Source organism: Pinus tabuliformis, chromosome 6 (genome assembly GCF_031772625.1).
Source record: "Pinus tabuliformis cultivar Carrire ecotype Pingquan chromosome 6, CPIR1, whole genome shotgun sequence".
Classification (NCBI taxonomy): Eukaryota; Viridiplantae; Streptophyta; class Pinopsida; order Pinales; family Pinaceae; genus Pinus; species Pinus tabuliformis.
This window is the reverse complement of record NC_142292.1, coordinates 1,356,652,475-1,356,664,831: the sequence shown is the minus strand read 5'-3', so window position 1 is coordinate 1,356,664,831 and position 12,357 is coordinate 1,356,652,475. Positions and strand designations below refer to the sequence as shown.

General features: G+C 35.4%; 1 protein-coding gene across 1 annotated transcript; it reads left to right on the top strand.

Moving 5' to 3' along the window:
• The first annotated feature begins 4,718 nt into the window (after positions 1 to 4,718).
• On the top strand, positions 4,719 to 5,354 carry LOC149263665 (uncharacterized). Its single transcript, XM_089388266.1, has one exon. The coding sequence runs from the start codon at positions 4,855 to 4,857 to the stop codon at positions 5,194 to 5,196; it is 342 nt and encodes a 113-aa protein (XP_089244392.1). The 5' UTR covers positions 4,719 to 4,854; the 3' UTR covers positions 5,197 to 5,354.
• Positions 5,355 to 12,357: the final 7,003 nt, after the last annotated feature.

The following is a 12,357-nucleotide window of genomic DNA, read 5'->3' as shown; positions in this document are numbered from 1 at the left end:
AAATTATATTCATACAAAAGTATCATAATTAACTATAAATAAAATAATATTAAATTAATATGAAATAATAATTAAATTAATATAAAAATATCATAATTAACCATAAATAAAACATTAGTAATTAAATTAATATTAATTATAAGCATATATTTTTCAAATCATTTAAAGTATTTTATAACAAATTTTTTCATGACAACATCTTACAAATAGGTAAATCATTCTAATATCAAAATTAACCAACTCTTTTTTATTTAAGCTGCTAAAAACTTGAATTAAGTAGAAAACCCAAATACATCAGTTGTTCCTACCTCGATTTATTCCTACATATACCGAATCAACTGTGGAATAACATTATTTTTGTTGCAAAGACAAAATTGTATTTTCCGATGCTGTAAGAGATTTCGCAGAGCCTCCCATTTCATCGTAGTGACCTGAGTGTATCCTCGGTATTCCATTATAATGGCTATCGGTTCCAGATCATTAAGGGAAGAGAGCTTGGGCATCCACCGCCAAGAGTACATCCAAAATTGGGCTAGTCCTCCATTACAAAATTCCCAGAAGAATGTTGTTTTTATTTTGATGTGCAAAGTTCCCCATCAAAGAGCCTGGAGTGAGATGAATTCTTCGGAGTTTGGAAGCAAGGCTGAGACCCTGAGGCGTTTGTCTCCCCATTGAAAATTGTAATTCCACCTTCATGCATAAAATAATTGATGGCAATCATGTTTATACAAAACTTACCAAAGGTAGAAGGTGAATCGACAATCACACCCTTGTATTCTTCTCCTCTAGGTAGAATTTCCACATCTCATGTCAAATCTTCCCTAACTCCTAGATTTAGGTCAATCAATCCTCCTCCTAAGGTCCCACTTTCATTCTCCTTGATGGCTTGAGACTCCATCAAACAAGTAGCTTTTATGAGTAAATTCGTCACCTCCTTATCCTACTAAATTGAATTCTTCAAGGCCTCATATCTTCTTTCACAAGTTGTTGAATCTATTAGGGCCAAACAATTAGATTGATGTTCCAATTTGGCCTCAAACTAACTCAAATAGTTTGGGGTCTCTGTCAAAGAAAAGAGACTCCTAATAGTAATATCAGGAAGGCTCAAAGCTTCTTCCCAATTGACTATTTTGGTTTCCTAGTAAAACTATAGTCTTTCCTTTTCCATATATTTTTTAAAATCTATTTGTCACAATCCTCCACTATATGGCATATCACATGATGCCTCACATGGTGGAAAGGAACAGTTTTGTAATCTAGTAACTAAGTGTATTTACAGTGCCCTATCTCCACATCTATGCTCTAACCTTCAGAAAGGTCAATGTTCACTAAGACCTTCCATCAGAGAATTTTTGAGGTAAAAAATGAGTCTCAAAACAAAAATGTACAACAAAAAACAACTTTATAAGAATCAATAATATTCAACATGGTGATGTCAACCATGAGGGATGATTCACCATTTTTGGAGTAAAAATGTAAAAAAAAAAAAAAAAAAAAAAAAAAAAACTTTTTCAACTCGTATTTTCAACTTATCTCCCTAATATTTTATTGAAATTTCAAGTGGGAACACTCTTTGGATGCAAAATTTTATTTTTCATTCAAGGAGTACTCATGTTGCATACTTTCGATGAACCCCGCTACACAGAAACTGTGAAATACATAAAAAAATGTGTTGTAATCATGCTTTTCATGTATTTCACATTTTTCCTGTAGTAGGGTCCATTGAAAGTATGCAACATGGATACTCCTTTGATGCAAAATTAAATTCTACATCCATGGAGTGCTCCTACTCGAAATTTGAGTAAAATCATAGGGAGAAAAGTTGAAAATACGAGTTGAAAGAGTAGTTCTTTCTTTTTTCCCTCCAAAACTTGATGAGGTAATCTAATCTCATTTTATTATTTCCACTATTATTTTATAATATTTCTTAGGAGGCTCATTTTAGACCTCAAAATTTCTCTAATGACCATTGATATCTACACAAAGTACTTGTAAGATAGGTTGACCATCAATGTTTCCCTAAATAGTTTTGTAGGCCCCATAATTTTTTATTTTTTTTGGAACTCCAAGAGAAACCTTGGAAGCTTCACCTAGATTGGAGTTGTCAACATCGCCTCCCTCCTTGGGTCCAAACAAGGATGCATTAGCTTAAGATTAAGAGGGAAAGTACGCCAGACCCATCACCCTTCTAAAACCTTCATAACATTAACCTTCGATTGGAAGACAACCTCTAGTTAAAAAATGAAATTATGAACAATAAGCCAAATATTCTTCTGATGAATATGTAACCAAATCCCGAACTAAATCCTTTGCAATTGAGATCCTCATGATTCGATAAAAAAGAATCCTCTTCCAAAATAGATTAGCACATGTTGAACCTTTAGATCCTCCCTTAATCGTTATCTTTACATTGCCTTCCCTCCTCTTATCTGTCTTCTTCTTCTTCGAGCCCACTAGCTTATCCTTCCCCGTAGGAGTCATAGATGTTGACTCCTTAAACCCTACCAATTCTGCCATGTCCAAGTAACTCCCCAAAAACCCATTAACAATCAAAATTTCTTCACTGTTGTAATTTCTTGCAATACAAAGTATCTAAGATCAAAACCCTAGTAGTTTCTTATGAGGTCCCTAGCACACAATCTAATAGTTGAGAGTAATAATTGCTACATGATCATAGATCTATAGTGATTATGAATGGAGCTTCCAACCTAGCTCCCTTGTGCTTCATATTAAACTCGATGTCCTATGGGATTTGACCCTCCTACCTTAGCTCCCTATTAAAATTCACTTCAAGTCCCAAAGTATCATCTTTGTCCCTCATGCCTTAGCTCCCTATTAAAATCCACGTCAAGTCCCAAAGTATCATCTTTGTCAGAGGTTGATACCCAAAAATGTCTCTCTCCAACTATCCAAATACGATGTTCAAAAGGATTTAAATTTTTCGTTGTGTTCCCGACACCCTTGAACCTATAGTGACCACCACTTTCGAACCTATCAGTATCCACCACTCTTTCCCCTTTTCATAAACACATGCAAAATACATCCACATTGTCCATCAGATCCAACCCATAGTTATGATTTCACTGGCACATGTGAATTGATCGAAGCATCTAAACTCCTTTAGTCAACCCAATAGAAAATTTAGTCATAAGAGTTCCATAAAGCTGTACTCCATCCCATCCTTCCCCTTATCTTTGTATGCTCCCATCATCGTCATTATTTTCTATTTGAAATATTTATTTATTTATTGATTATTAATTAGGTTTTAATTATTTTAAGAATCAGTGAAATATAACCAAAATGATTGTGATTTTTTTTTTAATGATCCTCCTTTAATTTTTTTTGTTTGTAAGCTTGGCAGGACTACATCTTCATCATGTCCAATATATCTCCCCGACCGGGATAGGAAATTGAACCAGTGACTTCACTTGAATGAGTGTCTTAACAAAGCACCAGATCAATGTCTATCCAAGACCCTGTGGACGATCCTCCTTTAAATTTAATCTTTACTTAATCAGTTATTTATTTGCTTTATAAGAACAAATCACACTTTCCACCAAATCAAAAACGCTGAATACTAAATTATAAAAATATTTAGAATATCATCCCATTTCTACGCTTCGGTATGTGTTATATTCTTTCCACAATTAGAAACACACACTGTAACATTGAGATAAGTACTGCCGCGGTTGGTAGCCCGCCCCACATAGGTTTCAGGGCAACACCCAAGATTTTTATTTATTTATGCGGACCCAATAATGGTTGGACAGACCCAAGGATGGGGGGTAGACCCAAGGATTGTAGGTAGATCTACCCATGGTTTTGTGTATGGTTTTTTGGGCATAATAATTTTTCCCATAGTATTTGTAGATCATAAAGAGAACTACGAATGGTTGGACAGACCCAAGGATGGGGGGTAGACCCAAGGATTGTAGGTAGATCTACCCATGGTTTTGTGTATGGTTTTTTGGGCATAATAATTTTTCCCATAGTATTTGTAGATCATAAAGAGAACTACGATTATGTTCTAATTCAGGGTTAATGGATTGAGGTTTATGTTTCAGTATGTATATAATGTATTGTAACATTGAAAAGAATATAATGAAAAATTAATCTATTTTTTTTTTTTTGGATTTTATAAAAAAATCTCTCTATATATTTTATGGTGAGACCGTTATATTTGTTTTTTTTTTATGTATTTTAAAAATTTGTTTACAAATAATTTCTATATAAAATTAAAACTATATATTTTTACGGTAAGGGCATATTATAATTATATATATATATATGTATTTTAAAGAAATTATTTGCAAATATATAGGATTGAAACCTACACTTCTAAAATTTTTTTTAAATGATATTTCTAAAAAATATCTGTAGAAAATATTAAGAATAAATAAACATATTGAAGGTCTGCTTTGAATTTCTTTCCTGATTAAGTTTTTCCACCACATCATTTCTATTTTTATATTCAATAGTTTTAAACCCTCTCAAAACTCCATGCAAAGAGACGATGACAGGAAGGAAAACCATTGCCACTACCTTCTATGCCACGTCATACCCCGCTTTTGCCACGCAAGCATGGTCGTCGTCGCAAATAACATTCTTCAAAGCAGCTTGTAGAAGCTTCTATTACTAGAAGCCTCTATTCGTCCACTGCATGACTTTTGTAGCCGCCCCCTCCCAACGAACGAAGCGACAAGTTTCTGAGGGGTGTATATATATTCATATATCCGCCCATCGGGGAGGTATATACATTCTGTGAGTGACTTTTGATTTACTATTTTTGTGTATCCATCCACAATTCTCAGGGTTTGAGTCTGAATTTCAAGATAAGACAAGGTTACTTTTTCAATGGCCACGGCTGTTAAATCCAGTGAAATGGCACCTTGGTTCGACCATCAGTACAACAATTCTTCAGGATTTAGCAATTCTTCAGGACTTACGTGGGCAGATCAGTGGGATTGCAACGATGACTTTGGCTCTGATGGGTCTGCAAAGAGCAAGAGCAAATTGGAAGATTATAATAAGAAAATGAAATCTGTAGCGGTCACAGGGTTTGGAAAGGCAAAATCTGCTGCAAGCACAGGCGCAAAGAAGGCCAAAGCAGGAACTTCAGCTGGCGTGCGTTGGATAAAGATTAAGTACAACAAAAGGAGGAATCATAGCTCACAACACGACCAGACCTCCGATTGAATACCTATTTTGTCTGTACATCTGCAATTTTTTCGGTTTGGTTTTGTGTATACCATTCCCTCATGCGATGTATATGAATTTGTTGGGAACACCTGTAAAATGCATTTTTTTCCAGATAAATAAAAAATATTGTTTACGGTTTTTGTTTTATAATCCAAGTGGTGAGTTTGGTCGCTGGTTTGTTTAGGGTAAGTTTGGGAGGTTTTGGTTGGAATTTAGCCAGTTATTTTTGGTTAATTGTTTTTCTTGTTAAAAAATAATTTTTAAAATCAAATTTTGATTGTATATATAGATTCAGCGCTTTGAAATTTTTTGGTAAAGATTGTAGAATTGTTTTTTTTGCAAGTACGAAAAAAAAGTTGTATATATTAATATAATTCATCAACAGAAGCGTGATACAGAAAATGTATGGAATAGGGAAAGTAAAGCAAAATTTTGCTTCCGCCATATAACATACGGGAACATGAGAATCTTATACGGAAATGCATATACATTAGGCACTAGAATAGTAAACTCATATTCAAAGAAATGGAACAAAGTGGTACCTGAGCATGTAGCAGCTGAAAAATAAACAAGCTCTGATACATACCAAGACATTGTGACTCCTATATACCAAGCATTGAGAATTGATGCTCATGTACCATATTTTGCATTGTGAAAACAGAGTCTTCTTTGATAAATCATCCGCGATCATATTTTGGGAGCGATTTATATGAGCTGTGGAGAATTCTTTTGAAGAATTCCAGATAGAGGAGATTCTATGCATCCACGCGGAAAGGTTGGCATTGTTAATGGAATGCTTGCCAATAACATGATCTATAATAATTTTTGAGTCTCCATAGATATGAAGGCCGCCAATATTCAGGAAAGTGCAGAAAGTTAGAAGGCCATATAATGCCCTGGCTTCAGCTTTATTATTAGTTCGAGCACCCCCGTTCCAATATATTTCATAATGCATCCCTCCATAATCTTTATGTACACTCCACATCCGCAAATACCTTCTTGAGCTGCACCATCAAAGAATGCCCTTGAAAATGACAACAGGGGATTGGAACGCAGTTTTGATATTCAGTTCCTTTGTTGCGGGAAATAGGAAAAGAGCTAGAAATATAAAGAAATAATATGGTCAAATAAGAGCATAAAATCCTCCCTATAATCTTGAAAAATGACTCAATTCCTCCATTTCCAAATGAACCAGTACACTATAAGAGAGATATGCTTCAATATCCCTCTCTGCTTACTCCACCATTCAAAAGCATATTTTATGGAAATCTCTGTGATTCTATATATTGGAAAGCTTTCCAAAAATATATAACAAATAGAGTACCAAACAAAACAGTTTGTAGTTGATTCATTATTGATTATCTAATTTTATTTTGTTGAATTTGGAAATTAATGTGCTTTTGTTTACTATTTATAAATATTTTATAGGTATAATATTGTTATGTAAATTAAAGTATTGGTAAATATTAATATGTACCAATCTATAATATGCATCAAAACACTATTTTATAATATATTTTATATTTCATTTTATCTTTATAAAAATTAATTAAATTATAATTTTGTTTTAAAAAATTATTATTATTATGGATTATAAAACAAATTAATATATAAATTAGATAGGTATATAATTAAAAACAATATGTAACAAAATTCTTACTTATGAGGATTCATCTCTTTGTTATAGAGACTTTAAACTGGTAAATAAATTTTGTGATCTCTTTGTTATGGAGACTTTAAACTTGTAAATAAATTTTGTGACAATATCATAGCATATCAATACCATATGCTTAAAAATAACTCATTTCACAACCAAAATGTATAAGTACCTTTGATAAGTCTCAACCCTTTATCTTAACTACTATTAAAAATATTAAGTGGATAGTCCATAGAGGTTAAATCCTTACCATCTACCTATTAACTAGGGAAACCATATAAATTAAATGGGCAGTAAAAATCCATGATATGCTTTCTTATCATATGACAATTTTTTTTAATTAATCAGTTTAATTAAAATGATATAAAGGACATAATTGTTTTTGAGATAAATCTTATCTTCCAGTGCTACCATAATATTTTAAAATATCCACCTAGCTTTAAATCTCTACAATCCCCCTAATAATTATTGATAAATAAATTAAAATTATAAAATTCATATCCCAAAATAGACACATATCTCTACAATCCACCTAATAATTATTGATAATTAAATTAAAATTATAAAATTTGTATTCCAAAATAGACACATGCATAGTTATTGATAGTTAAATTAAAATTTTGGAATTCCCATCCAAAATAAACATACCTATATACTTAATGATTTCAATAACAACATTTCACACAAATGGGTAGATTATTTCAATATTGAGATTAACTTTATCCTAAATTCAACCTACTCTAAAAGAAATTATATTCATAAGAAAGTATCATAATTGACCATAAATAAAATAATAATTAAATTAACATCAAAGTATCATAATTGACCATAAATAAGACAATAATAATTAAATTAACAGAAAATAAATTTTGTCAGTCAAAGGTCCTCTATTATATTATCATGAAAATACATAGTACAAAATGTGTCTCAAAAGATCCCTTGGCTTCACTTTGACTGATTTGTTAAGTAGGAGAGTCAGAGTGTGCATTGGATGTTTCCATTTAACCATTATTTCTAACAGGCTGATTATCCATAGAAACCAAAAAGAAGACAAAATGAACAAAGACTCTGTAAGCATCATATCACGGAGGTGGCTAAGAAGGAAGAACATGAGGTGCTACAAATAAGCCAAATCTCTCATGCATGTGAAAATCAATATGCTCTACTCGGACCTCCAAATCACGTAAGCGGTCATTAGTACGATGTTGGCTTCGACGAATGTTATCCAACTATTCAAGAATTTCATTTTAGCTGAACTAGATGTCATTCATGTAAGCCACCAACTAGTTTATATCCTGATATCGATGCTCCCTGAGGATATCCAAGTTGGTCTGGGATTGTCATAGCTGCTCAACTATTGATTCCAGAATTGCCAGAGCATCCATGGGCCACTTCCCCCTCACGCTTCATGCTTGCTGAGTCTGCTATTGACAAGTTATGGCTATTGGCCCATTTCACTGCAGGGCCTTGCTTCCCTTTGCCGCGGTGAGGTCGACCTCTCTGGTGAGGCATGACTGACTGTACAACACAATTCCTAACCAAGTGCGCGGGAGGGACTACGACTACCACAAAGGAGCTGCCCACCAGTGCCCAACCTAAAGACCCAAGGACCCAACACCGATCAGGGGAACCACACCCAATATCAAGACATGACCCACACTGATTAGGGGTGGTTGTAATCTTGTCCAACCTGAGGTAAATTACACCACTGACAAAGCAAAGACCAGACTTCAAATAACTCGACCACCCCACCCCCCAAGCCGAAACACCCAACACAATGATGACCAAGCAAGACCGAAAGATGGTAAATGTAGCCTTGAGACAAAAAAAAAAAGTAATAGGTGGGTCCGGGGAGAGGTAAGAAAAAAATATACTTAGATTTACAAAGAACAAAAAAAGAACATACTCCCAAAACACAGAGCATTCACCACCCAAGAGTCGCTCTGCGCAACCCCTCCACCAGAGACATAGAAGACCCCCAAGAGGTGTTGCAACATTATTAACCCACACACGTTCTCTTCTGCAAGCCCAATTCCACACACCAAGAAGGAAACAAAATTGCATCCAAAATCCAAACACCACTGGAGAAAGAACCACACATGAAGACCATAAACAAAGAGAGAGGGTTACCTGTAACGCATAGGGGGCTAGGCCAGAAGGGTCACCGCACCACGAGATGAAGCTGAAGCTCCCACATTCTCAACCAAACCCACAACAAGGACTTGAAACTCCACTTAATTTTGCTCGAGGATCCCAAATGAAAGCTTGGGAGCCAAACCTGAAGCAAGTTGTTGCATGATAGGTTACCACTGTGCTTCACCGACTGAAACGATTCTGGGGCAAGCATGCATGGCTACCAAGGCTCAACCTCACCACCCTGCACCCAACACTCATTGCCTGAGTCTCATCAATCTTTCCATTATGCTTGCACACCATTATATTGCTTGCTGTTTCTTCTGGAGAGTTCAAACAACAAACATCCCATCGTATTAATCCCTGATGGTCTTGGAGCATGTCCACCACGTGCCTTGAGGGGAAAACCCCGAGGCCATTTGGCCACCCATTTTCCCACCGTCATCAGGGGAAGCTTTGTCTTCATCAATTAACTAGGAGAGAGTGGCCTTATCTCCTGGATCCAGGTCAGATGAGCTCAAATCCAAGTGCCAACTTGTGGCGATGTCGTGATGTCTTATCTTTGTACCCAAATTCTCCAACCAGTCTACCACCTTGTTGCCAGTTCTCATAGAATGAGTTGTGACAACATACGAGAACCTGTCTATAAGAGTCTTTATCTGATCTACTTGTGACTCCAATCTCTAGATGGACACAAGATTGGAGGGGGGGAACAATCAACAATTATTGTTCCATATGGATGATACTTTTCGAATCTCCTGCAATTTGAATCTTAGAACGTCCAAGTCTTTGAGCGAACAGTAGGCCTTTCTACAGGACAGTTAACTCTACAACATTGTTCGATGTGGCACCACAATAACCTACATATATGCCAATTGGGGAACTGATGGAATCACGAATCATCCGTCCAAAACATGTCAGGCCTGGGTTGCCTTTAGTGGCCCATCAAAATTGATTTTGGAAAAACCCAGAGGAGGCTTGGTGAAGATTGATAGTGAGGTAGTTGGGATGTCTCTAACAACTATTACATGATGGAATATCATTTTAGGGGACAAATTGAGAGAGGAGAGAATCGTTGCTTCAGTTGGATCCTCCTTCTAGTCCTCATCCCCCCATTTTTCCACCAGAATGGTTTCACATAGGCTTTCTTTTAGTCTTCCATATGGAAAGGCTGGAGGGTTTGATTATGGAAAATGACTATGTTTCATTCCTTCCAGATATTCCATAGGAGGAAGTCCAGGACTAGGATCCATGATCCATTGACAATAGGATTCTTGAAACGCGATCGCCGTTATTTATCAACTGTTGAAATTAGATCACCGCAAGCCTGCTCAAATGGTCCAAAAAGGTTGCCAACCTTTACCCACACCATTTCTGCAATCGGGTTGGCACTCAATAGATGATGCATTGTTTCTTCATGCTGTTTGCACAACAAACATTAAGACAGTCCAACAAAACCATTTTTGAGCAACCGATCCCATGTTAAGATATGCTTATGTCCAACTAGCCATATGAAATGGGAGACTTCTAGCCATAGCTTCCAATTCTAGACCTTTTCCTAGAAACTTTCACGCGACACAGCATGGATGTTGGCCTTAATAAGGTAGGCCTCTTTAATTGAGAACGAGCCAAAGACTTGTAAACCCATATGAGCTTGTCTGGGGTGTGAGAAATAGGGATGATCTTAGAGCATCTGATTCAAGGTTTCCCAACTCTCGGGAGATCCCTCCAACTGCCAATCCCAAAAAATATTTTGATTATTTTATAACAATATCTTACAAATGGGTAAATCATTTTAATATTAAAATTAACTAACCTTTTTTAAATAAGCCATCAAAAATTTGAATTAACTAGAAAACCAAAGAAACATCAGTTGTTCCTACCTCAACTTACTGCTATGTATACCAAATCAATGGTGGAATAACATTATTTTTGTTGCAAAGAAAAAACTGTATTTTTCGATGTTGTGAGCCAATATTTTTCGATGCCATAAAATATTCCTCAGAGCCTCCCATTTCACCTTAGGAATATGAAAGTCCTCATCTTTCCATCTATGCCATATCTTGTATATTACTTGATTTTTCCAGAGTCCATCTAGAATTTGGTTAGTCCTCGATTACAAACTTCCTAGAAGAAGTGTTGTTGAATGTTGTTTTTATTTTGTTCTGCAAGGTTCCAAATCAAAGAGCATGGAGTGAGATGAATTCTTTGGAGTCTAGAAAAAAGGCTGAGACCCTGATTGTATTTACTTTCCTAGATTAATTTCTAAAGTTTTATGAGCTCCTAATATCCATTGTCTCCCCATGCAAATTGTCATTCCACCTTCACGCATAAAATAATTGATGCAAATCATGTTTCTACAAAACTTACCAGAGGTATAAGGTGAGTTGATAATCATGCCCTTGTATTCTTCTCCTCTACGTGGAATCACCACATCTCACGTCACAACTTTCCCAAATCCTAGATATAGGTCAATCAATCCTCATCTTAAGGTCCCACTTTCATTCTCCTCGATGACGTGAGACTCCATCAAACAAGTAGATTTTATGAGTAAATTTGTCACCTCCTTATCCTACTTATAAATTGAATTCTTCAATGCCTCACTTCTTCTTTAACAAGTTGTTGAATCTCTTCGGTCCAAACAATTAGCTTGATGTTCCAATTTGGCCTCAAACTAACTCAAATAATTTGGAGTCTTTGTCAAAGAAAGGGGACTCCTAATAGTACTATGAGGAAGGCTCAAAGCTTCTCCCTAATTGATTATTTTGGTTTCCTAGTGAAGCTATAGTCCTTCCTTTTCCATTTACTTTTTAAAATCTATTTGTCACAATCCTTTGTGAATCCTCCATTATATGGCATATTTCATCACACCACACATGGTGGAAAGGAACATTTTTGCAATCTAGTAACTAAGTGTATTTACAGTCCCTTATCTCCACATCTATGCTATGTATAAGACCTTTAGAAAGGTCAATGTTCACTGAGACCTTCCATTAGAGATATTTTGAGGTAAAAAATGGGCCTCAAAACAAAAATGTACAACAAAAATCAACTTTATATGAACCAATATGATTCAATATGATAATGTCACCCATTAGGATGATTCACCATTTTTGGAGTAAAAATGTAAAAAAAAAAAATAAATTACTTTTTCAACTCATATATTAAACTTATCTCCCTAATACTTTACTCAAATTTCAAGTGGGAGCACTCGTTGGATGCGAAATTTAATTTTGCATCCAAGGAGTGCCCATGTTGCATACTTTCGATGGACTACTACACGAAAAATGTGAAACACATGAAAAATGTGTTGCAATCACACTTTTCATGTATTTCACAATTTTCATGTAGTAGGGTCCATCGAAAGA

Coding starts and splice junctions, on each gene's coding strand:
- LOC149263665 (XM_089388266.1), top strand. CDS start 4,855: ATGGCCACGGCTGTTAAATCCAGTGAAATGGCACCTTGGTTCGACCAT.